A 25910-nucleotide genomic window follows, 5' to 3' on the forward strand; every position below is an offset into this window, starting at 1 on the left:
AATTGAAATTACATGGCCTCAAACCAGAACAGTTCATATTCAGTAGACTATCATGTTCACCATTGACAAATCCAGGCCAATTAGAGCTGCCAACTCTCCTGATAAGCAACTTGCAGCTTAAAAAATGGAACACAGAGCTAATTGGCCCATACGGCAGGATGGAAGTGGCATGGGGGATTGTCAAGTAGGACAAACTTTATGTGCTTGTGCTCTGACTTGAAGGCTGCGTTTCCAGCAAGAGCCTTTCGCCCATGGAAAACCGGTTGAGCCATGCTGACAACCATGTGCCTTTCGTTGTTATCTTGGCTGAACTTGTCTTCTATCCATCTGGGAAGTTTTTTTTAAAACAGGGAATACTCATATATGTGCACGCACGCATGCAAAGTTGCAAACTCTATCTCAATAAGCACGCCAAAGATACTGATGTGACGGTTTTTAGATTGACGAGGTCACCGCAAGCGTGTATGAACATATTCATATATTCATATCTTCGGTTGCAAGACATATTAGATGATCAAGGGCATCCTTTTGGGATTAAAAAGAAACTAAGGCAAAGATAATTCATTGGCCCTGTTGCTGAATCAGGCCAGACAGTATAGCTCTAGCTCCTACTAGAATCTGGAAAGCATATGCGCCTCGCACGTCCAATTGCTACACAAATTGCATGCCCAACACTCCAAGGCGTGTTTGGCAGGGCTCCTGAGGGGCTTCTCTAGAGGAGCCTTATGGCTCCTCCAAAACGGCTCTGCTCCACTGGTTTACACTAGAAAATAGCTTCTGAAGCTGAAGGAGCCGGTGGTGAAGCTCCTCACGGAGCCGTGTCAAACACCCCCTCTTTTGGCTAGCTGATCTAATAATCAACTCACCGTCATCCAGTACAAAGTGACTTCAGCTGAAGTGTGACCATTTTTCCTTTAAAGTCTTGTTTAGATGCACGCGGTAAAATTTTTGAAAGAATTTTTTTTACATTTGAAATATTAAACATAGATTAATCACAAAACTAAATACATAACTTGTTTGTAAACTACAAGACGAATTAATCTATTATTAGCGCACAGTTACTGTAGTAATTATTGTAGTAATTTAGTGTCTAATCATGATCTAGTTAGGCTTATTAGATTCGTCTCGTAATTTACAAGCAAACTATGCAATTAATTTTTTATTCCATCTAGATTTAATACTCTATACATGTGCTGCAAATATTTGATGTGATAGTTTTGAATTTTTGAATTTTGCATCTATACCTGCCCAAAACTGAGAGTAAGAAAAGCAGGGAAGTCTGACGAACTCCAGTTTGTTCCATTTCAAACCAGACAGAAGACTTATGGGCTGTGTTTAGTTCCAAATTTTCTCTCTCCAAACTTCACTATTCATCTATCACATCAAATTTTTTGTCTCATGCATGGAGCATTAAATGTAGATAAATAAAAAACTAATTACATAGTTTTAATGTACACGACGAGACGAATTTTTTTAGCCTAGTTAGATTATGATAGGACAACAATTACCATAAACAAACGAAAAGTGCTACAGTATCCGATGTGGCTTTTTTTATCACCTTTTTACGGATCTAAACACAGCCATGGGGCCGTAGTGTGCGAGTAGACTTGACCAGCCGCATCAAAATAAAGAGCCATAGCTAGTAGCATTGGGGAATCTGCAACTACCAAGTCCTCAAACGTTAGCAAATCATAAAATAAAAGGGGAAAAAAAGAGAAAAGGGTGTGGCACGACACGACGACGCTGCTACTCACGGATTTCTACCGCGGCGGCGTCACGCCCCACGCGCGCCTGGATTCACCGCATGACCGACAGGGTCTGTGCTCGTCGCGTTGGTTGGCGTCAGGGCGGCGTGGTGACGCGGCGTACGTTAGCACGACGACTTGAAAAGGCCAAAATACTGTGGGTGTTTGTGTATCCGTTGATGGGCAAAAGGGCCCAGAGTCCCATACTATTTGTTTTCATTACAGTTACAAAGTCATGCACTCGCACATACATACACTGCAGGCACATGCACGCCATACTCATAGGTCCATCTATCCTTGCATGGGGAGAGAAAGAGCTCTGCTAACTATGCTTTGACGAGAGGAGCTAGAGCTGTGTTGTTAAAGTTTAGAATACAATCTTGTTGGTAAAAGGAGGGATTTACAACTTGATAGGAAATGCATAAGTCACCAAAATTCAAAACAAATTAGAATTATAGAGACAAGAACATCTTAGCAATAGTACTCAAATCAGACCCTCTACTACTTCTTGAGTGAGGACTCTCTCTCTATTTTTTAAGGGCTCGTTTTTCAATCTCAACTCCAAAGCTGTCTCTAAACCTCACCAAATTCTTTTAATCTAAAGTATAGGACCCATTTATAATTGGATAGGGAGCTCTCTACAGACCCTCTACGAATAGAGGGTGTGGAAAGAGATTTGGAGACATCCTCAAAATGAGGGCTCTAGTAGAGAGTCTGTTGGAGTGTGATTTTTTTATTGTATCTTCTAAATTTAAGATGATGGTTTATTTAGAGAGTATGTCGGAATTGGTCTACGAGATTTAAAATTTGAGGTGGGGAATTCCGTGGACTGGTGGCTTAACAAGGACGTGGAGCTAGGACTTGAACTGTGTCATTTCCGGGATGTGGCGATGATGTTGGCACATGACACACACGACATTATGATGAGCTAGCTACTACTACTAGGACAATCGAAGGCAAATTATTCATACTCCGCCCATGTTTATTTACTGAATTTGGTAAACTTCATCGGGTCAGGACGTCAGGTAACCCCAATAAAATCCACTAGCTTCGATCCCTAGAGCTAGAGGTAGGTGGGACCGTGGGAGTTAGCGAAAGAGGGCTGAATCTGGACCCAATGATATTGAAATTTAACTTACAGAAATGTTGATCAACTTCGAAGGACTATGTAGAGGAAAAAAGAATTATTTAGAATATTTCAAACCGCAGGGTTCTGCTTCTGCAGTTCATCCCTTAGGACGAGGCGTGTGCAGTGCAGGATTCCCTGCCACACCATGTTGGCCAAGATGCCGGGGCTCTCTGATCTGGCTTTGGCTAACTCTAGCGCCTACCTTGTAGGCTACTACCGCCCCCCCCCCCCCCCCCCCCCCCACCACTAAAAAATCCTAGCACCTAGAGCAACAACCAGTTAGCAAATGGTAGATGCCGCCCTAGCAGTTAGCAGGCAGAGGGCATCTCGTGGTCGGCTGGTCGCCATGGGGCAGGGGCAGGTGTGGTCGTCACAGAAAGCTCCAGACAACAACGGTGCCGCACAAACACCGCGATCGGAGGAACTTTGGCGGGCAAAAAATGGCACACCGTGTATAAAAAATACGTAGACTCTAGTTGTATGCTAACAAGAAATTACCAATGAGGAATCTTGCTTCGTCATTGATCCACATCAACGGATCCATTCATCAGAACACACGACACAGTGGTTTCGCACTAAGGTCCTGCATACATTTGCCCACTACCACACAAATCAAATTGTCAAGCAAAACTGTGAGCAGCACAGTTGCTGTCCCCTGCAATGCTGGAACATCGCCGCTCTTGGATCTTACACCACTACCCTTCTGCTTCCAAAACATACCGAGCCAGTTAGACGCTCGGTCGGAGCATCGATCATCTGCCGCCCTTGCCCTTCACTTTGCCCTTGCCTTTCCCTCCTTTACCGGGCCCTTTCCCTTTCCCAAACCCTCCTTTCCCAGCTCCTTTCCCGTTCCCCCTCCCCCTCCCCCTCCCGTCGGGCCGCCTGTTCTTCTGGAACTTGCCGTCCTTCGCGGATTTGTTCTTCAGCCGCGTGATCTCCATCGCCTTCTGATGCCTGCTCTTCTGCATCTGCTCGGGGTTCCTTATCTCAGAGGGCACATTGGCGTTCGGTATGAACTTGCATCCTCGGCCACCTGGGAAGTGTTTCTTGTTCCCTCCATGATAGCCACCTGCACAGCGGCCATGGCATCCATCAGATACTGGTTATGTATATAGCTTTTCCAGAGTTCAGTGATTTTAAAGTTGTACTACTAACAGCACAAGCTCAAATGAGCCATGTCAACACACTTGTATAAGAAGATAGCGAAAGTACTAATTACGAAATGACAGTGACTAATTCACTCAACCAACTAAGCACTTCAACAATCTTAACATATGAGAGAACACATTAGTTTTCATGCCAAGATTAAGAGAATTGACAAATCCTTTAAAAGTCCAACATGCAACGAATTGAAAACAAAACAAGGACTGGCATGCAGCTCAGAAAGCATTACCTGCACTGGATGTGCCCTCTTCTGCAAAGTTGCCAGATTTCCCACCAATATTGATAGATTTGTGTGTCCTCTGCTGCCATCTCTTATAGATCCCAGTTGCGGATGCCTTTATCTTTGCACCACCTTCCGTTTTAATCTAAGAAAAGTTGGGAGCAGATTTAGAACTTATTTGACCTTTCACTGACATCAGAGACTAATGAAGGAAAAGAGCTCACAATCCACCCTCCCCATGACATAAAAGTAGTTACCAAAAAAAAACATTGATGTGCTACTGCTTACAGTTGGCCTATTATCCACTTTCATGAAATTCCATTTTCTGTTTGACTATAGCATCCGAATTTTCAGAAAAGTGGTTCAACATGTACTTTTGAAAGTACAATTGGTGTTTTCCAGATCTATTTCATGCTACAAAACATCATCAAACGGCCATATACTCCCTCCGTTTTTATTTACGCGTCGTATTAGGTTTGTCCTAAGTCAAAATTAACTAACTTTGACCAAATCTATAGAAAAATATAGCATACAATTGGTGTTTTCCAGATCTATTTCATGCTACAAAACATCATCAAACGGCCATATACTCCCTCCGTTTTTATTTACGCGTCGTATTAGGTTTGTCCTAAGTCAAAATTAACTAACTTTGACCAAATCTATAGAAAAATATAGCAACATCTATTCTATCCAACATAAAAAATACCAACATATATTTCATGGTGGATTCAATGAAACAAATTTGGTATTGTAAATGTTATTACTTTTTTCTATAAATTTGGTCAAAGTTTGCCAAGTTTGACTTAGGACAAACCTAATACAAATACAACATGTAAATAAAAACAGAGGGAGTATTCACAAGTCACAGCAGGCGCAACATTGGCATATTAGGAGAGCACAATAAAGGGGGGAAATGACTGAAATGCAGCTTGTGCCTGTCAATTTATTCAAGATGACAGTCTGCAATTTATACATGTCAACAAACTGTACAGTTTCAGTGTTGCTTAAAACATAATAGCACATAACATGCAAGAGATTTACCTTTCCAGTAGCTGTCACACGATCCCCACTGTTCAACTTGACAAATTTGTTCTGCAGTAGTAAAATAGGCATACTGACTGAGTATGCAATATGTTTAACATACTAATGTTACTAGGAAAAATTTATACCTTCATCCAGTGATACCGAGTTTTCTGTGTTTGCATACCAGAGGCTTCATCATCAACTAAATCAAGAACAGCAGCATCCAATCTGCATGACAGCAGTAAGCTTGATTTAAAGCATGGCACAGGACTGCACTCTCAATTTCAAGAAGTAGATAAAATTTCAGATATTGCCAAAGTATTGTACATCCAAAGTATTGTCTTTAACAACATATAAAGAGCAAGGCAGATCCTATGAAGTATGAGGTTTACACACATTTTGCTGAACCATGATATGCTCAATATGCTGGATATGAGAAGATCAAATGACATTAAGAATCCATTTGCTATTGATGTGGGTTGTAATAGTGTCTTGGTGGAACTGCTTTCAGATATATGGTTTTTGTCAACTGCTGTTACATTCATGTTACAGCAGTTGTCACCATTGCATCTCAAATGACAGAAAATGCTGACAGAGTTACTCAACGAACATGTGAGATAAAATAGACACATTAAAACTTGGGATCCCGTGATTTGCTAAACTGCATTCAGATGTGACAAAAGGAGTCCTTCCACAACAATTTCACAATTAAGTACAGCAAAGCCCAAAGCAACACATGTCAATAAACATTAAACAAATAAAAATCTACTCAAGAATCAAGATCACATTTTCAATTTGTAATTTGACTTGTACTTAAAACAAACATTACTTGCCCTAGGCCTAGAAGAAATAATCATCAATGGCTATTGCGGAATTGCAATAAGGACATAAAGTAAACGGCTCACTTCCAATCATATATCAGGAAGCATATACCTATTTTCAACAAATCCTTCATTATTCCTCACTGACAACCCATCTTCCAAATGCTGAAGGAGAACCAAAAAAAAAAAACAGAACTTGATGTTAGGCTGAAACTACTACAACCAACTGTAAGTCTGTATGTTAAGAACTGGATCAACATTTCTAGTGCAGTACAAACTATATAGGATAACTCTTTGAGCAGGGTGTACAAGGCATACTTGGTTCTGAGGTACTGAACTTATGTAGCAGTCCTCATCCCTAAAGCTCTGTGACTTCCGCTTCGTACCACAAACTTCTGGAATGAGGGAAAGGACAAAAAGACAGAGTAAGAATGATGCACAAGCACAAGAAATACTGACCGAGCTCAAGATACAGTATAGAAAAATTAAAAGGAAGTAAGAAATTAAGACCTTTCTTCTCCCAATTTGAAATGTCATCCTCTTCCTCCTGCATGGAAAAAAAGATAGACCATAAATTACTGCACAAAGCATGAAAGAAAAGTGCCATCTTTAATGTAGCACTGCTAGACAAACTAAAAAAAGGGTAATAAGAGAAGCTGCCCACTAACATTCACTGTTCCAACTACGAACTGTCAAACTGGATGCACTACCATAGCAACAATCCAAGTTACATATAAAATAAACAAAGACATTGCTGATGCGTGTGCTGGTTGTATAATAAAAAACATTACCATGTTTTACAACTATGTTTAAGCACAATTGCAGAGTACTGCAACACATGCGGGAATATTACAATATAATACGACTAAGACTGAGGGAATGGCAGGAGCAGTGTTGATTGCTCAGGGAAACTAATACAGAGGTCTGCCTATATTCTTAAACAAGTAAGGCAAAAGCAAAATCTTGAGGAAGCCTAAAATACTTGCTAACTGATCTATGCGCATAATAAATCTCACAGTTTGTCTGCAGTTAGCAGACAAAGTTGAGTTAGTAAACAATTCAGCTTACTCGTTCTAAGCATTGAAGAAGTAAACCAATCTCTAAACATGCATGTGGTACGGTTTTAACTAGCATACTTAAGTACAAATTATATAATGCTTAGAATCGTTCAAGGCGATGAGGGGTGTTGGTTTGCACTCTGACCGCCCAGGCTCATCTTTGGTTCGAATTTAGGCGGCTATTCCTTCTTCTTTACAATGATATGTTTTATCTTATTTACAATGAGATGTAGTTCCTCCTAGGTTGGTCGAGTATTTATACTGAGTCAACAGACAAAAAACACAAAAACAAGATTGTCAAAATCCTACTCAGTGTTTTAAAAACCATTACTGAGCACTCCGTGCAATGGGACTGTGCAAAATCCACCTAGTTGCCAGTCTCTGCAGATGACAGTCAGCTTAGGCAGGCTGGGCTGCATGTACCTGACCTAACCCTTGCTGTTAGGTAATAACTACCGTTCACATAACGCTTGTGAGATACTGATCCTGAGTGAATGCAATCAACTGTTATGATGAGCAGCTCTGCAAGAAATGCATTCTTCCATGACTCTATTCAGCGGTAGACATATTTGCTGGAACAACTGACCTTTTTCAATTTGGTGTGAGGTTCACTTACAGATATTCGATGTATCTAATACTACAGCCCCGAACGAATAGTATTATCAATAGAAAAGGTAGCATTTCAAAGGTTTTTTCCATGGTTGAGCTCTGATAGTCAAGTAGACCAAAGGCTATGCCTTCAATGGTGCCCGGTTCCTAAGGTTTGTCAGTACTACATATTCAGCTGGTTGTATGAAAATGCTAGGTTTGATAGAACAAACAGGATTAACTTTTCAACAATTACCTCTGGCCTTGGATCAACAGAACTCTTTTGATGAACTAAATTTATAATCCCCTCATGAACTTCTCGTTTCTTCTTCATCACGTCTAGCCATTGATTAGAACCCTACAAGCAAGCCAAAATGATTAATAATGTTTCTATGACATATTGTGAAATGTAAAAATCATGTTACACCATAAATTGGTATTAGAGGCTTTGGCATGTTGGCTGCTTATTGCATGTGAACCTAAGAATATGATGTTGAAAAAGGTTTTGCGTTACCTTAGAGTTTCTTGCTTTAGCAGCTTCACCTTCAGCCTCTAAAATAGTCTGCTTTGGCCTGAAAATTGATTTGGGGTGAGGAAGCTCCATTGGATGATACCACGTAAACAAAAACAAGATAAACATGTTTTTTGGGCTAGAACAATAACTACCTAAATGATTTCAGGCGTTCTGAGAATGCAAGAGCTGAAAGCTCATCTGACCGAAGAACATCCCTGAAAATTGGATGAAGACCCTCACGAGGTAAATCTTTTGCCCTTTTGATAGATTCTTTAGAAGGCATAGCACGAGTCTTCAGATACAATCTGAAAGCATTAGCGCATGGCTTTTCCAATGCAATCAGCTCCGTACAACTACTAATGACTTCTTTTATTCCATCAGAGACAAGATCAAGGACTGTTTGAGGAAAACGCCCATACACTGATTCCCCATTTGCAATGGCTTGATCGATTTTCATATTTATGCCGTCCATGTCTTTTAGAAGCTCCTCTTCTGTTGGAGCAGGTTTGAGAGGCCTCGAAAGGAAAAGATGCAGGTCCAGTAAGTATGGCATGTCCTCTGAGGTGACAAATGTATATGCTGTTCCACTTCTACCTTGTCTAGCTACTCGACCAACTCTATGAACAAATAACTTAGGCTTTGCTGGGAAGTCCCAGTTAACTACATTATCCAGCAATGGAATATCCAGGCCCCTTGCAGCAACATCTGTCACAATAAGTAGCATGGTCTTCCTTGCCCTGAATTTTGAAATATGGATCATACGAGCTTCTTGATCCATAGCACCGTAGGATAGGGAAGGTTCTAAACCCTCTTCTCTGAACAAAATGTTCAAGAACTCTACATGATGCTTGGTTGAAACAAAAATTATTGTCTGCTCCTCGGAGCTGATGCGCTCCCTGACCAAATACAGTAATGCAGCAAGCTTCTCTTCCTGGCGCAGCGTGAAGAAGACAAGCTTGAGATCAGGACTGATCTTTTTGTCCAAATCGAGCCTGACCATCTGTGGATCACGCAGACCAGCTTTTGCAAAGTCTGCAAGGGCTTTCGGCAAAGTGGCACTAAAGAGCAATGTTTGTCGCGTATCACTTAGCTTCTTTAGAATATCATGCAGGTGCTTTGCGAACCCCATTGTAAACAAGGAATCGGCTTCATCAAACACAACATATTGCACTGAACGAAGAGTCATGTCCTTAACATCATTCAAATGGTGCATGAGCCTGCCTGGCGTGGCAATTATGATATCAGGGCACTCTGCCAGCTCCTCAAACTGACTCTCCATGCTATCGCCACCAACAATTACGCAGGTTCTGAGGTCTAGAAGATGAGAAAAAGAATCATGTCAGTACTTGATTATTGAATTGTGACAATATTTTCCAGTGAAGAGACACACCGTGGGAAACATAAAAAGTGATGTCCACATTGCACAAGGATACAAACATAATATACTCAACATGGTCATATAAGTGCCATAGAAATCTTAATCGGTAAAAATCTAAAATAACATAATTCACAGCTTGATTGCTACACAAGCAAAGCTGAGAACGCGCATAACGACGCATTGGCATGACTACGGGCACGGGGGGCACGCACCTGTGAACTTGCCAAGCTGGTTGGTGAACTTGAGCGTCTGCATCGCGAGGTCGCGCGTGGGGGAGAGGATAAGCGCGCGGACGCCGGCGCCCGGGTCGCGGCGGCGGAGGCGGTGCAGCATGGGCAGCAGGAACGCGGCGGTCTTCCCGGAGCCGGTGCGGGCCATGGCGGCGACGTCGGCGCCCGCGAGGATGAGCGGCATGGTCTTGCGCTGGATCGGCGTGGGCACGCGGTACCCCTTGTGGCGCACCCCGCGGTACACCTCCTCGCAGAGCCCCATCGTCTCGAACCCGCCCGACTTGGCCTTCTTGCTCCCGCCGGACTTTTTGCTGCCGCCCCCGCCCGCCGACCTCTCCCGCTTCGGCCGCCGCTGCGGCTCTGTGTTCGGGTCCGCCGCGGCGTCCATGCCGGAGGACGACGAGGGCTTGGGCTTCCTGCTGGATTTGGACTTGTTGGGGATCAAGCGAGCCTTGGATGGCAGGAGGGAAGGAAGGGAAAGGGGGGGAAGAGAAGGGGTGGGTTTAGGGCTTTATCAATGTCGGCCGCCGCGGCGGCGAGGCCGGGGGGTGGGGGAGGCGAGACCGGGAGAGAGGCAACTTGCGCGGCGAGGCAAGGTTGGGATGATGGGCTAGGCCGACGAGAAACACATTCGTGGGCCGAGAGAGAATCTTGCCCATTTCTTGGTCCACACTATGTTTTTACTAGTAGTTTAGAAGGACATGACTAATGTACGGACAGCCGTAATTTAGACCGGCCGTACGGCCGCTCAAATTAAAAAAGCCAATCAATTCTTCGTAGCATGCATTTTTCTATTTTTGTAAATTTGCTTTTTTATATTTTTTCTTCCCTACAGTGGCATGCCACCGGTAGCCCAGACGTTAAATATCACTCAATTCACAATCCAACAAATTTGTTTTTTTCCTCCAAGCAGTTCAGAACGTCATCAGGTATGTAGTTTAGGCAAATAATAAACATCACAGAACAAAAACTACCATGCAAGAGACAAATTGTCAAGCACTTCATAAGGCACAGCATCAGCCTCTGACGGAAATAAAAGATCGTATAAATGTCATGCAACATCATGTTTCACAATTTTAGACCTACAAAAGTTACCTATTGATTTGCCTACAATTTTCATTACTGCACAATATGAATCAAAATTTGCAAAATATACTAAATATGTGCTCCCGACTGTTAAATATATATGCTTCTAATTGCTCCAAATGCCTTCCAATTTGCATTCACGTTCAATACTTCAGTGACCTGCAAATATAATGAAACAAAACACAAAAATCAGAGGACATGCAACTATGTAAATAATAGAGGTCCAAAAAACAATACCCTAATTAGTAGGGTGAAGAATTATTGCTTGTATTAACATTGCTGGCAACCAATAAAAAAATTAATTGTGAGATACTGAAACAAAATTGCTTAATGAAGTATATTGTTATGCCTAAATAATTGTTTATTTGGAACCAATACTGACTAATTCCTTTTATATTATTACCTAATTTAGAGCCAAGTGTAATGAAAAATGGAAAAGAAATGATATATTCATTAATGTTCTATTACTCTAAACAATGTCAAGCTGCAGCTGGCAGAACCCGCTGAAAATACCAGCAAAGCTATTAGACAGGTCCAAGCTATTAGACAGGTCCAATGACAGGAAGAAAAGCACATTGACCTAAAATTCAATTTACTGGCCAAGAAAGCAAGCCATGACTAAAAAATGGAACCAATGTTTGCAATAACATAGCATGAAAAAACCTTCCATGTACCTGACATCTGAAACCTTGCTGGATTGTAATACATATTATTGCCTATCTGAAATAATATTATTGCCTAATTCCTATATATATTATTGCCTAATAAAGAATCAGAGATGCTTGTATCATAAAATATGTAGGATCTAGCACAAATACTGCCAAAACAAGAGGAAATAAAAGCCTATAATTGAGGGTGAAAACATGATGTATCATTCTAGTTAAATATATATGCTTGTAGATCAGAATCATATAATGGTGCAGATATTAGTTTATTATATCCAGCTGTGCCAGTGATTCAGAATAGCACAAAACACTAGAAACACATTTGCAAAATCAGAAAATATAATTTGCATATCAAAAGCTATAGAAATGCTATAAGGAATAAGTATAATTTTCAGTGAAAATAGTATAATATTGACTAACACAAAAACAATGTTTTTGCCTAATGAAAGCCATATTATTGCCTAGTGAAAACCATGTTATTGCCTAATGAAAACCATATATTTTTGTCTAGTGAGAAACATGTTGCGACATTTATTAAAGAGGGGCAATCATCATTCAACATGTAGGTATATCTCTAACGATCACAACTAAAGTAGCAGAGCCACTCATGAAGCACCAACAATGTTTTAGAAAAAAAAAAGCAATCATGTAAACAGAAATTTGAACTACCTTAAATTTTTTGTATGCTCTTCCAATCTATCTACTGATGGCTTGTTGGTCCCAGCTCTTGTGAGGTTGACAGGTAATCTCAACTTAGCCATTGTATAGTATAGTAATATAATTTAGAAAATATGCTATTACACATGAATTGTATGAATTGAATGTTACAACAAAAAAACGGCAGATGGTCACAATACGTGAAAAAAATGCTAAAAATCATAATCCAAAAGTGCTTAGCTAGTATGATTAATTTGCATGCTGGTTTAGCATAAGATGCATACATAAAATCCACAAAATTATCAGTAGGAACACATGAAAGTGCTAGAATCAGAATGAAAAAATGCTACAATAAAATGAATAAATTGCTTGATGATTCAGCGGAAGTTGCCAACAAAATGAATCCGAGAGGGTATATGGTATTGCCTACCAGCCTGTTTTTTCTTCCTTAGACATATATTGGTTGAGACATGTATCTATTGCTCCCATACAAAATCCAAGCTCCCTACAATCACAGCTCAGTTAATGGTGAGAAAGGAAATGCAAACAGGTTCCAGCTCTAACCCCTCAATCATAAACATAAAATATTTTTTTGGATGATGTAATAAGCTCGAGGCTTCTATACAGATATGAACAGCAAAAAAATCACTTAGCGTGTTACAAAACAATGGAAAGCCTTTGATAAACTGATTTTACCCTGTTACCAATCATGCACAAACCAGTCACATTTCATTACCAGTATGTTCCCATTTAATCCATTTACAACACAAAGGTAATTCATTCACTTCAATACAACTGTAGGATTTTGTTTTGTCAAATTTCATGATTACTGAATCATAAGTGCCTTGCACAAACTCACACGATCACAACCTGCTTTTGTCTAGTATAATTACAGAAACAAATTGTAGTTCTGTCCTATCTTTACACAGGTCCCCAGACCAAAGCTACATCCTTTAGAAATAGGATTGCTTGTTCACTTGCTCTTAATCTCCTTTGTCACATAGAAGTATTGAACAAACCAGTAGTGTTTCACCACCTCCCTGCAGGATACCGCATCTAACACATATTCAGCAATCAGCACTATCTGCAACATACTATATCCATTCACTATTTCTTGAATCATGAGAAGTGGCAAGCAAATAATCAAGGGGTCTAGAATGTCAGTATTGCAACCAATTTATCTAATATGTCATATATTCACCCACCAAACTTAACCATTGACAGCGCAGGAGCTAACATTTGTCCACATCCCAACCACCTATTAGCAATAGCACTACCAGAATGCACTCGACCTTATAAGCAAATTTTAGACTGGAAAATGGACGAATCCAACTACAAAGTGCAAATCAGGCTAAAGGCACATCCCCAATTCCATTTCATAAACGGAATTACAGAGTTTGTAGAACAGCAGAAGGCTAGAAGAGCCGAGGGGAAGAGAGTGCTAGAAGACCCCCGCCTGACTTTCACGCTAGGGGAATCCAGTAAAAGGAGTTTTAGCGCTAGGATTACTAAGTAGACGACAGAAGCAAGGAAGTAAGCAGAATTATTACAGACAAGCCAAAACACCGTTCGACAGAAGTCCTAAATCCTAAAGCCTAGATCAGAAGACGACAGCAGTTGAATATATCTTCATTAGTAGAGAAACACATTCAGTTCCAATGCAGAATAAAGCCTTTTTGAGATAGTACTTTGCCTAATTAATAGCAAATTATTGCCTATCCAAAATCAGATTAATGCCTGTTTGTAATAAAAAAGTTGCATAGTGCAGTGATGTAGTTGGGGTATCAATGTATTTAACTACGCTAAGCAAAATCCGTAAGCTATGTGCCATATGCATTGTTCAGGGATGTTCATTGGGTTATTCCCCGCTACTAAAAAAACCATCCAAACCTACAACAGTCTTGTTCGGTTGGCATGCTTGGGGCCAAACCGGGCACCTACAGCAACAAATTTCCCTCCCTCCCTCCTTAAGATAATGCACATATACACTCAAAATCTATTCTGTATATATTCTAAAAAAAAAGTAGAAAATAAAAATTCAAGGGTATAATGCGAAGTGTGAAGGGCAGTACGTTTAATATGATGCACTCTGAAATTAATGAAATGCAAAGAAAAGGCAATAGGACAGCGGCTATGGCAGGATCCAACACTATAGGACAGCAGCTATGGCAGGATCCAACACTATCAAACTTCAATCTGCCTACCGATACCAATGCTACAGTTCCATCTATTCTTAGTATTACTGTTTTGTTGCTACAGATACATCAACAACTAACCCTACTGTAGTATTATTGCTTATCTAAAAAAGTGTCTATTGCTAACCATATTATTGCCTATTTAGAACAATATTATTGCCTGATCCCTACCTATATTATTGTGTAAATCAAGTCCATGTTATTTGCCTAATGACATGATCATTTAAGGTGATCACATAAAAAAGTTAGCAAAACTAAAAGTTACAAAAGATACAGTAAGCTGATCACACATATTGTTAAAAAGAGTGCCAAGATACAATTGCAAAATTGCTAATGCATAATAAATAAAAGCTTAACCATTCCTTGAAAATGCTCATAGATAATAGAAAAAAATTGCTTAACTGAAAATGAAAGGGTAATACTCCTAGAACATGGCCAAACCATATCATCACACGTCCAGGGTAAAAATCAGAGAAGCTCAGCAGAAAAATCAGTGTTCTAGGGCTGATATGAATGATGATTAAGCATGATGGATAACAAAATGAAGTAAAGAGGGCACTGATGAATCATAAGCACAGAGCAATGAGTCAAAAAGTTTTCCTATTGCAGGGACATGTATCTATTCTACATAAAAGGATAAGGTAGAATGATCTCTACTATGTGGTACTGACCGTCAAATACAGGCAATGCATATTCAATCACGATACTGGATTTGCACGGTAAACTACATTAGATTAAAATGCTTATGAGTTTTACCAAAATGCTAGTTCATTTAGCATGAGTTCCCTAAAAAAAACCATTCAGCATAAGGTAGACTGATCTCTACTACGTGGTACTAACAGTCAATAATTCCCAAAAAGCCAGTTCACTTTGGAACAAAAAAGGCATACGATGAAAATTCATGGAAATAATGGGGACATACGATGTCTGTGCACATCCCTTGCCTCTCCACCTCCGATCTACGCTTCCAACCACGCTTCATGGAAATAATGGGGACATACGATGTCTGTGCACATCCCTTGCCTCTCCACCTCCGATCTACGCTTCCAACCACGCAAAATCACTGGATTCGAGGGAACGCAAGTGAGGGAGTAGAGAGTGACTAACCCTAGAAGAGAAATGTGAGGATGCAAAATGAAAGCACGCACCTTAGGAGTTTGGATGATGCGCGCTTCGCGTTGCTCGATCTGCTCCCTCTGCTTGACGAGGCCGCGCCGCCCTGCTGCGCCGCTCCGAACCCCTCCATGCCAGCCGCCCTGCGCAGACCCGCTCGTGCCCTCCAACGCTGACCCCTCGCGTGTCCGCTCCGCTTGCCGTGCCAACGCCGCCCCTCTCGCACCCCTCCACGCTGCCCCCTCCGCGCCGCGCAGCCTTGCGGCGCGCCGGCCTGCACCGCGCCGCCTAGGAGATGGGGAAGGGGCGGTCACGGAGGAGGTCGGAGGAACTGTGGAGGGCCACGCCGCACTGGAGATGGGGAAGGGGCGGTCGCAGAGGAGCAAGGTCAAGGGAGGCTGGGACCCAGTTGGTGGAGCGGTGGAGGGGATACATGGGAGGTTTGTCTCTGAGAAATAGACGGAGAGTGAAAAATCGTTTATCTTTGTGGCCGCTTAATGGTTGAATGGATTTCAGATAAGTGTGCCATGCGGAAGAGTCAAATTACGGCCGGCCGAGAAGAAGTCATTACCTTATTAATTATTCATGAAAATGTCATTATATCGTAGCAGAGTTTGGGGGTACCACTTGCTACTAATAAATTGTACGCAAAATGCACGGATTATTTCAAAAGAGAGCATCCAGCTGTGGATTACTACTAAAAGCTTGATCATGCCGTCCGGAGCTCACATTTCAGGGACCATGGTTAGGGTTGAAAACGGACGGAAATATTCCCGTTCCGACCCGTTCTGTTTTCTATTTTTGTCCGTCCGTTTCCGTATTTGTGGGATCCCGTTTCCGTACTTACGGAAGTAGAAATGAGGTTTCTCTGTCCGTTTCCGAGGAATCCCGTTTTTACATGGAATTGACCTGTATTTATTTCATTTTTCATCCCGTTTTTAATCTACATAAGATATGTCTAAAAATTGATATGTTCAAAAACATACCAATCACTAAGTATGCATGTTAACATATTAACACATGGCATACTAGTGAATATTGAACTAATAACTTCGTACATGTATATTATTTTGTGACTTTGTTAATGTATACTCGAGAATATTTGATTGCGTTATTCTTTCCGGCTCAACGTCCGTATTGGTTCGTTTCCGTACTTCTGCATAACCCGATCCCGTTTCCGTACCCATATTTTCCGATCCCGTTTCCGTACCCGTATTTTCCGAATCCGATCCCGTTTCCGCCAAAAAATATAGAAACGGAAGTAGAAATGAGGTTTTTCCATATGTTTTCATCGCTAACCATGGTGCAACGCCCAGTGAAGATAGCCAGATAGGCCATGTATTATCGACGTAGCTCCCGGTCATTTATCTCTGAAATTGAATTCCTTTTTTATTTTTTCAATCTCTACTCTACCAAGCGACTTCCTACTATATTTTACATTGCTATGGAGTTTTTTTTAAAAGAAATACATTGCTATGGAGTTGGGATACAACGCCTGATCTCCACAGAACATGGGTAATGTAACGAGTCTCAGTAACAGGAAGTGTGGACAGAGTTAAATAAATTGACCAATGGTAATACAAAAGAAAAACCAGCAAGCAGAATATGAAATTAAAAGACGCAAGAGAACTTACAGACCATACACAGTCGATAACATCTCCTGTTGTCTATTTACAAAGAACCACAAAGCTAACAAGGAAACAAAAGTAGGGCACAACTAAGCTGAAAGTCATCTACCCAGCATAACAAAACCACAACAGTTCAAAAATACTGTGAAGAGTGTAAAATTAAACTGCAAATCTACAGAGAATAACTTCATGGTTTCTTGCACACACACACACACACAATGTAGCAAGTACAGGAATTGGGTGTTAATTGTGGCCGCTGCCAGCATTGACATTCATGATTCATTGTCATACTCAGTACACAAGGGACAAGGTGGCTGCAGACGATGAGGAACTGCATCACCTATGCAATAATACAATCTATCCAAAAAAAAGTAACTTCGCAGAATAGCTCATTGTTTCTCGTATACATTTCTACAACGGAGGAGAAAATAGAAACCATCAATTCAGTCTCACTAAAAATGCTTTTTCCACTTGTAGCACAGTATGAGCTTACAGGTGATATCACAGTTGATGAGTAACGTAAATCAGAAAAGCTCATACTAAGGTAAGAGGCTTAGCTTCACGCCTTGGCTCTTCCTGATAATCCTGATTCGACTTTTTTTATCTCAAATATAAGCATCCTCCACATCTTGAGGACAAACATCTCTGCCTCGACATCCAAAATCGACTGTAGGAGCTCCAGCATCTTTTCTGCCTGGACATGATCTTTAGTGCAGGACACAATGTAATCCACCAAAGTTGATTCCTCCTCCCCAAGAAATTCAATGATCTTTTTTGAAATCCAAGGTCTCATTCTCTCATGCAACTCATGCTGCACCAAGAACAAACAAATCATAATGTTGAACAATGACTACGGAAATACATGTGCAACCAGATAAATTCAATAACTATATGTTTTAGGCGGTTTGCAAATCTATCCTAACTAGAAACTACTAGAGGAAACAGCACCAGCTGTTAATGGATGGCTCAAACAATAAAAAATCATAGTAAAATCAATAGAAATAACACACATGCCCAAAGTAGTGAAAACAACTTGAGAGCAGATGAAATAACACATCACTATTCAGCTTCCGGGTGAATTAAAAAAGCAAGTTCATAGATTTGCTTTCACCTTGTCGTATATTGCCCAGTTTATATCATAGGCAAAAAGCTCTTCCTTCGTCCTTGGGATCATGTCAATTAATTGTTTTGCATCCAAAATCTTCTTGTTCTCTGACTTAGGCTTCTCTTTCTCTCGATCATGAATCTTTTCCCTCCGCTCATCATTAACACGAGCTTCACTGGATCTCCTATTCCTATCCTTCTCGGCTTCGGTCTTCTCTTCCTTCGAATTTGAGACTGAGATGCGCTTGGCAAACTCAGCAGCTGCTGCAACATTAGGCCCATCAGAAGAATTGGCCTGCACAGCTTGTAATTCCTCATTGGAGTAATCGATAGGTACTAGAGGTCTTATGCTTTTATCAACATTATTCTCGTCATCCTCTTCAGCAAAAACTGATGGAACAGATGTCCTTTTACCCAAGCCAACCAGACCAAAACCCAGTTTCTTTGCTGGGACATTGCTGTTCTGCTTGGTATCTGGGATTTGACCTGGTGCCATGCTTGTTTCATCACTGTTATTTTGTTTATGAAGCCCACCACCTGGGAAATGAGAGGAAAAGAAAAGGATGAAACTGGAACATGGTATTCTCAAATCAAAAAAACGAAACAGGAGCAGGGCACTAGGCAAAATGAGATAAACTGGTAAGAAAATGTTCACACTCACCAGTACCAACACCATTAGCAAAGCTAGCAATGTTATCTTCTTCCACAACACATGGCTTGTTCTGTGCATTTGTTTCTTTTTCATCATCACCATCAACATCCATAAGTGTATCAGACTCTTCAGCAGCTGCAGCTGCAGCAGCTGCTGCTGCTTCATCTGCCTGCCTTTGCAACTCTACAGCCAGCCTCCTTGCTTCTGCAATTTCCTCTTCCTCTCTTATTTTATCAGCTAAATCTTCCTCCTTTTCACGTTGCCTCCTCCTTTTCCTCTCTTCAAGTGTGCTACTACCCCTTCGCTTCCTTTTCCTATTATCCTCTTCATCACTCTCATCTTCCTGCCTCAGGATCTCCCTTCTGCGGTCACGCTCTCTATCTTTCTCCTTATCCTTTTCATTCTGTCGTTGATATTCTTTCTCTCTCTCCCTAGATTCCCACTCCTTAAGGCGATCCCTGTATAGCTTTTCTGCTTCTCTATGCTTATAGTCCTTCTCTCTATCCCTTTCTCTATCCCTCCTGACTCTTTCACGCTCCCGTTCACGTTCATACCTTTCAAAATCTTTGTCCCGTTTGTCTTTGTCACGCTCTCTATCCTTCCTCTTATCAGGAGAGCCAGTTTCTGATCTTTCAGTTTCATTAACTGCCTTTTTATCGGTATCAGCATCATTCTTATCATCAGAATCTGCATTAGCAACAAAGTATTTTTTAAGACAATCAATTATCAGGCAAAGCACAAAAAAAAAAAACACAATTAGCGGAACTATGTACCAGGTTTTGTCATATCTACACCAGAGCTATCTGCTGATGGTTGAACTGGTGGTGGTGGGGGCGGTGGTCTAGTCTTTAACCACTCTTCAATAGTAATTCTGATTTTTACTGCAACATCCTTATCAGCCTCAGAATCTTCATCAGTAATGATCCCAAATTTATTAGTGTTCTCTTCACTGTCCTTATCTCCAGCATCTTCTGTTGCTTTATCTGATTCATCAGGGACAGGCTTTGATGATTCAATTTCAGCAACAGCTGTAGTTCTATCCATGTCTCCATTTTCTGTTTCTTTCGCCTTCTCTTCTAACCTCTTCTTTTCCTCAACATATTTTTTCAGGTACTCCTTGGTGGCATCGTTAATATTAATCTGATATAAAAAAGATGAATGGATACATTAAATAGAATTAGCATTAGTTTAAGAACCTACTAAAAGAAACCTTGGATTAACAGGATGAAGGAAGGTTAACGTAACAAATATGAAAATGCAACCAAACATCATTTCATAAATTAAATAAGCTACGTTACAGATAGCTTATACGCTTTAAGCTTAGTTTAGTACTGAAGCAAAGAAAATTCAAATTGTAATCATAGTCGTAAAACATTTCATTTGCATACATATCCAAGAATATCCAAGATTGTATTTGTGTTATATAGGGAAGCAAATCCGGTAAAGGCACTGTCTGATTCTTATTCAATCCATTTCCACCCCCAAGTTTGGTTCCTCAACTTTGCACTCTGATCATAAAGAAACCAGAACAAGTTCATGGCATGATGAAAGACTAATTTGAACTATTACCCTTATCGTACAGACAGATATCAAAACAACATGCAAAATGTATTCAATTATCATGCCATATAGTTATGTACGCCCTAGGAGCCAAGGGAACCTAACTGCTAGCCAATATGTTTTTAAGAAATAGGCAACAACACATACCACCAGTTCCTGACCATCAATGCTCAATTTGTTGAGAAGCCGAGTTGCACGAAGAATGCCTTCAGCAGATTCAAATTCACAAAATCCGAAACCTTTAGGTTTTCCATTACTTGGATCTTGGGCACGCTTCCAACTCTTGACAGATCCACAAAGCTGAATATGGTCAAAATTAGATAGAAAATAACTTTAGTTCAGACTTGCCTACTAAAGCACAAAACCCTACTGATATAGGAACAAATCAAACCTTCCATATATACATCTTAAAATCATAGGAGAAAAAGACATACCCGAAGAAGTGAAAGAAGGAAATCATTGTCTACTGTTGGAGCAATCTTGCCAACATAAACTGCAGTTGGTGGTTTATCTGCTGGTTTAACAGCTTGAGGAGGTGGCCTGGCAGCTGGGGCTACCAAAGGTGGAACACCACGGATCCCAGGAATCATTGGTGGCCGCTGAATTGACACGACACCTGGTGGAGGCATTGGACGCGGAACAAAGCCTGGACAAACCATAGGATACGGAGCAGGATAACGAGGCATTCCTGCACAGACAAACAAAAGAGACATCTATGCAACCACGTTAGTAACAACCCATGAAATAAAACACCTAGTACAGAAATTAAACCTCTGAACACATAGTGCACAATTAAACATCTGAAGACATGGAATCAGAGATTATAGAAATGCGGAAACAATTTAAGGTACCCAATGGCATCAACACATAAAAACTGACTGAATAGATAAGCACGTATCTTGCCGGTTCAGAATGCCAGAGCGAACATCTAGCAATATCTTGCTCAAATGAAAGGAGATAGTAAGCTGGCCTTACCTGTCAATGCCTCATGGACAGGATAACATACTTGTATTGGTTATTTGTGAAACTCGGTATAGCTCACACCATTGCAATGCACTACTAAGATAAAAGAGCTCAGGCAAATGTGTCACTATCTCTACACTTCGTATCAACAAGAGAAATAAATGAAACCAAAACAGAAAAGGTATAGCCGGCATAAGAAATTTAAACAGCAGAAAATCATGATACCTTAGCAAGTTTTTGGAACAACCCACAGCTGAAGCATCTAAGTACATAAAGAAACTGAGCCTAATTAAGCAGTGAGTCGAGCTAAAGCATGTAAATCAATTAGATAATGTAAACATAACCATTTCAAATTCAAACATTCGGCATACCACACTCAGTGAGGGAGCAAATGATCTAGAGCTTCAGTTAGAGCTGCAGAATGAAACATGAGCCGGCACCTCTCGCTGTGGGGAGTAACGGCTGGCACGACCACCGCTGTAGCAGAGAAATATCCGGTCATCGTTATCAAGCGAGCGGATCCCAGTTTCTCTAACACTAAACTCACCACACCTCTAAACGCTTAACCAAAACCCTACCCACGTTCCAGTACACAAATCCTCTCAATTCCCACCAAACCCACTAGAGATCCTCAACACAGCAGCCCATAGAGCGCCTTGAGATTTCGGTGGTGACACCAGACACGATTAGTAGGTGAGGCGTAGGTTAATCGTCGTTACTTAAACAACGGATAGTCGAGTGTCCCTGAGGTTAACGAAGATGGAGATCGGGGACCCACCGGGATGGGGGACAGCAGCGCCGGGCTGGGGCATGTAGGCGCCCGGCTGGGGCGGCGCGTACATGGCCGGCGGGCGCACGGCGCCCGGAGGCATAACGCCAGGGACACCCGGTGGCTGCATCGGCTGCGCCATCGGGTATCCCGGGTTCGGCGGCACCACGCCGTACTGCGGCACCTGGTGCGGCGGCGGCGGCGGAGGGGCGCCGAGCGGGCGGAAGCTGGCGGCGAAGGAGACAGGCGCGGGAGGCATCGGCGGCGCGATGGCCGCCGGGGGTGTGGATACGGGGGCGGGGTGTGGATTAGGGTTTGGGCTTGGCGCCGCAGGGCCGGGGGTCCCGGGGTTCGGCGGGGTGGAGGTTGCGGCGGGGGGCGGGGTGACCGCGGCGGGAGCGGAGGAGGTGGGAGTGGACGGCGGCGGGTCCATGTTGTCGGGCGGAGGCGCGACGGCCGCCATGGTGGGAGGGGGAGGAGCCGCCGAGGAGGTGGTTGTTGGTTTGGTTCGAGTTCGAGCACGAGGAGGCCGCTGGGGTGATCAGGATTGACTGGGTCGATGGATCTGGTATCTGGATGCATTGTTGGGCTTTTGGCCTGTTTGGGCGAGGATTAGACTTCTCTTAACTGGGCCCATTAACCTCCGTCCATGTTGATGGGCTAACATTTATGAATGCGATTGGTCCGTGAGCAACATGACTTAGTTAAATCATGTTTGATTAGTGCGATGACTAAATAGTCAACTGTACTTTTTAGTATTTTCGCTACCATTAAAAATTATTCTGTGACGTTAACTCATTTGTTCGTGATATTTTTTTATTATTTATCCTATATAATCAAATGTTCATGATGTGTAATATTTGTTCGTTGTATATTATTATTTGTTCGTGTTGCTAAAATAATAGTGTTCAGTAGTTGAAATTCATTATTGAGTATTGAAATATATTTTTTTAAAAAAATTATCATACAAACATATTCAAGTGTGGTATAGTTTTGAAGATCTTATCATAAGAAAGATAATGATACAATCCAAATTAAATTTGGATATTTGGTTTAATAATTATAGTTTTTTTTAGTTTTGAATTTGCTTGCATATTGATGATGTCATCATCTTTGTCCTTTTTTTCCATGCACAGAATCTTTTCTCTTCAATAGAAGCATAACACGCAAACACTCAACCATAAATAGTCTTAATTACTGCCCAAAATTCCATGCACAAGTGCGCTTAATCACATTCGTGTCTTAGAGCAAGGGCAATAATATAGCCCGCTCGCCAGCTAAATAAACTCTAGCGTGGCTTCCAATTAATGCGGCAACGGCATTGACAGCTCTGCAGTAGCACATGCAGCCAATACGGAGGGAGTGTAGTAGTAGAACAGCGAATGGAAGCGCAGCATGAGTATATTCGTCCGAAGCTGTTGTTTGGTGAGACACCTGCTCCTCTCTCTCTCCATTTCTATCTCTGCCAGTGGTGATTCAGCTGGTTTGCAGTCAACTATAACACTTGCTCTAAGACTGTTCACAACGGTGGCAAAAGACCGATGATGAAAACTTCTGTCTCTTCTTTGGGGCAACCATTGCAACTTTGCGATGCTGAGATAGAAAAAGCAAGCAGCGAGTAAGAGCAACTCCAATAGTTCTCTATTTCTTTTCCCCATCCTTATTTTTTTGGAAAAAAACCTCTTCAATATTTCCATATTCTAATTTCTCATCTCCTAACAATTGGCATATTGCCCAACTTTGTGCTCAAAGATAGACACCACACATCATGACTCCCAATCCCTCTTCCCGCCACCGATTTTTCTACCGACACCTATTCTCCTGCCCTTCTTGGCACCGCGCCTGGTCCTCTTCGCGGCAAGGTCGTTGAGGAAAGCAGACGGCCGCCGGCCTAAGGCAAGATTCAAGTACGATTTTTTCCATCCCGCTTGTAGGACTTGCACAGGCCATGTGGGGCGTTGGCCATGGGCGGCTTGCTGGGAGCCTGGGACTGGGCAAAGGCGGCCTGTTGTGGCACTGGCCCTGTGCCCTACGGCTTGTAGGATTTGCGCCAGTCTAGAGTTTGTGCCAACCATGGCTGCATTCACAAGGAAGGAACTGGAAGGGAGGGCGTAAAGATGGGCGTGGTGCGGTTTGCTCCAGCGGATCGTTGAATCGATCCATAAAAACGATCCAAATGGGATCCTACTCCGACCCACGAAGCGGCGTGGGGTCAGCGGATCAAAACCGGAAGAACCACTGGTTCGAGTGGTTCGATCCTGATCAGGGAAGCTCACGTCTTTGGCGGCACACAGCACAGCTACACTAGCAAGCCCGCACCTGATCTCGACCTGCTCACCAATGTGTCGATGCGCCTGTGCGGCACCACCATGCGGCACATGGCGTCCACGATGATCTTCTTCGAGGTCGCGTCTGGCGGGAGCATGTCCGCCACCATGCCAGTGTCAGGCTCATGGGCCCCATCTGCAGCTGCTTGGCTCATCATCCTTGCCGTCTGGCCATTGTTGGCGACTTTACTAGCAGCAGTATTGTTAAGCCATGGACTTCATCTTCATGCAGGTAGTATCAAAGCAGCTACTTCAAGTCTTGCGATCTTCCATACTGGCCGTCGGGGTCTTGCGGCTGTATACTACTTGAAGCCCAACGTTGGATTACAGGAGCTTAAGCAGTGGGTAAGAAGCAAGCCTATGGTCCCTGCTCGTGGAAGCAACTTGCCGCAAGGATTTGGATCGACCCACCATATCCACCGGTTCAAATGGGTCAAGCAATTAGTATCAAATGGTTTAAGCGGTGCCCCTATTCACGACTAATGGATCGATGGGTCGCATCCGGTTTGCTCCATGGATGAACCACGCCCATCTTTAGGAGGGCGGCGATCGGGTGCAGGAGAGAGGCGGCAGCGTGACAGAGAGGGATAGGGAGCGGTGGGGTTTGGCGCCGCAGAGATCGTGGGAGAAATCTTGTGGGGCCAATTTTTTTTTCATTTTTGGAAGAAAAAATAGAAAACTCTTGGAGATAGACTTTTTCCCCTCCTTATACTTATTTGGGGACTTGGCAAACAACAAGTTTTGGGGAAAAATGAATAATTGTTGGAGATGCTCTAATCTTGGTTATAATTAAAAAAAAGGTTCATTACTATTTTTAGCATCATGCTTGTTTGGCTAGAGGGTAATCTTGCTTGTTTGGTCTGAGGGTGCAAAGCATCATGCATGAAGCAGTAGTGGGTTCTAAATATTTTGGGCATCGAGGAGATGTTGTGGCGCATCAACAGATGCTCATTACTCAGATGTGGGGCTCAAATTTTTTGGGCATCGAGGAGCCGCCGTAGACAGTTTAAGGTTGTCCTCACTCGTCATACTCTATTTTCATCTTTAAAAAAAATATTTCATCCTGGTCATCAAGATTTTCTCTTTTATACCAATTTTCTCAGTAGATGTAACACTCTATATCCCATCGTCTATATCAACTACTAGCTAGTGGGGTCCACATATCAGAATTAGTTTTTTTCGTCCCTCCCTCCCCGATCAGAATTTCCCCCGATCAGTCTCTCTCCTCCCTCCCTCCTCCTCTCTCTCCCATCTCCCACCCGCGCCACCCCCTCCCCTACTCTCACCGCTGCATTCCTCCTCGCGTCGCCCCTGCTCCCTC

The 25910-nt window shown here is 42.2% G+C and overlaps 2 protein-coding genes across 7 annotated transcripts; both read right to left on the minus strand.

Moving 5' to 3' along the window:
- Positions 1 to 3350: 3350 nt before the first annotated feature.
- LOC120678608 (DEAD-box ATP-dependent RNA helicase 29-like) lies at positions 3351 to 10431 on the minus strand. 2 transcript variants are annotated; one of them, XM_039959862.1, is made up of 12 exons: positions 9853 to 10431; positions 8415 to 9576; positions 8263 to 8320; positions 8005 to 8106; positions 6613 to 6649; positions 6421 to 6497; positions 6215 to 6267; positions 5428 to 5509; positions 5300 to 5350; positions 4268 to 4403; positions 3627 to 3943; positions 3354 to 3589 (listed from the first exon to the last, which is right to left on the minus strand). In XM_039959862.1, exons 1-11 carry the CDS (start codon positions 10256 to 10258, stop codon positions 3627 to 3629), a joined length of 2481 nt encoding a protein of 826 aa, XP_039815796.1. In that variant the 5' UTR covers positions 10259 to 10431; the 3' UTR covers positions 3354 to 3589. The 2 variants fall into 2 exon arrangements, with proteins under 2 accessions (XP_039815795.1, XP_039815796.1); XM_039959861.1 differs by having other exon boundaries at positions 3351 to 3943.
- Positions 10432 to 17450: 7019 nt separating this feature from the next.
- LOC120678609 (RNA-binding protein 25-like) lies at positions 17451 to 22768 on the minus strand. Of its 5 annotated transcripts, XM_039959867.1 has the most exons (9): positions 22272 to 22768; positions 21865 to 21970; positions 21719 to 21755; positions 20965 to 21218; positions 20678 to 20830; positions 19744 to 20110; positions 18980 to 19657; positions 18326 to 18855; positions 17451 to 18025 (listed from the first exon to the last, which is right to left on the minus strand). In XM_039959867.1, the coding sequence occupies exons 4-9, from the start codon at positions 21214 to 21216 to the stop codon at positions 17774 to 17776; spliced, it is 2232 nt and encodes a 743-aa protein (XP_039815801.1). In that variant the 5' UTR covers positions 21217 to 21218; positions 21719 to 21755; positions 21865 to 21970; positions 22272 to 22768; the 3' UTR covers positions 17451 to 17773. The 5 variants fall into 5 exon arrangements, with proteins under 5 accessions (XP_039815801.1, XP_039815798.1, XP_039815800.1 ...); XM_039959864.1 differs by having other exon boundaries at positions 20965 to 21755; XM_039959866.1 differs by having other exon boundaries at positions 20965 to 21772.
- Between the last annotated feature and the right edge of the window lie 3142 nt (positions 22769 to 25910).

Source organism: Panicum virgatum, chromosome 6N (assembly GCF_016808335.1).
Source record: "Panicum virgatum strain AP13 chromosome 6N, P.virgatum_v5, whole genome shotgun sequence".
Lineage (NCBI taxonomy): Eukaryota > Viridiplantae > Streptophyta > Magnoliopsida > Poales > Poaceae > Panicum > Panicum virgatum.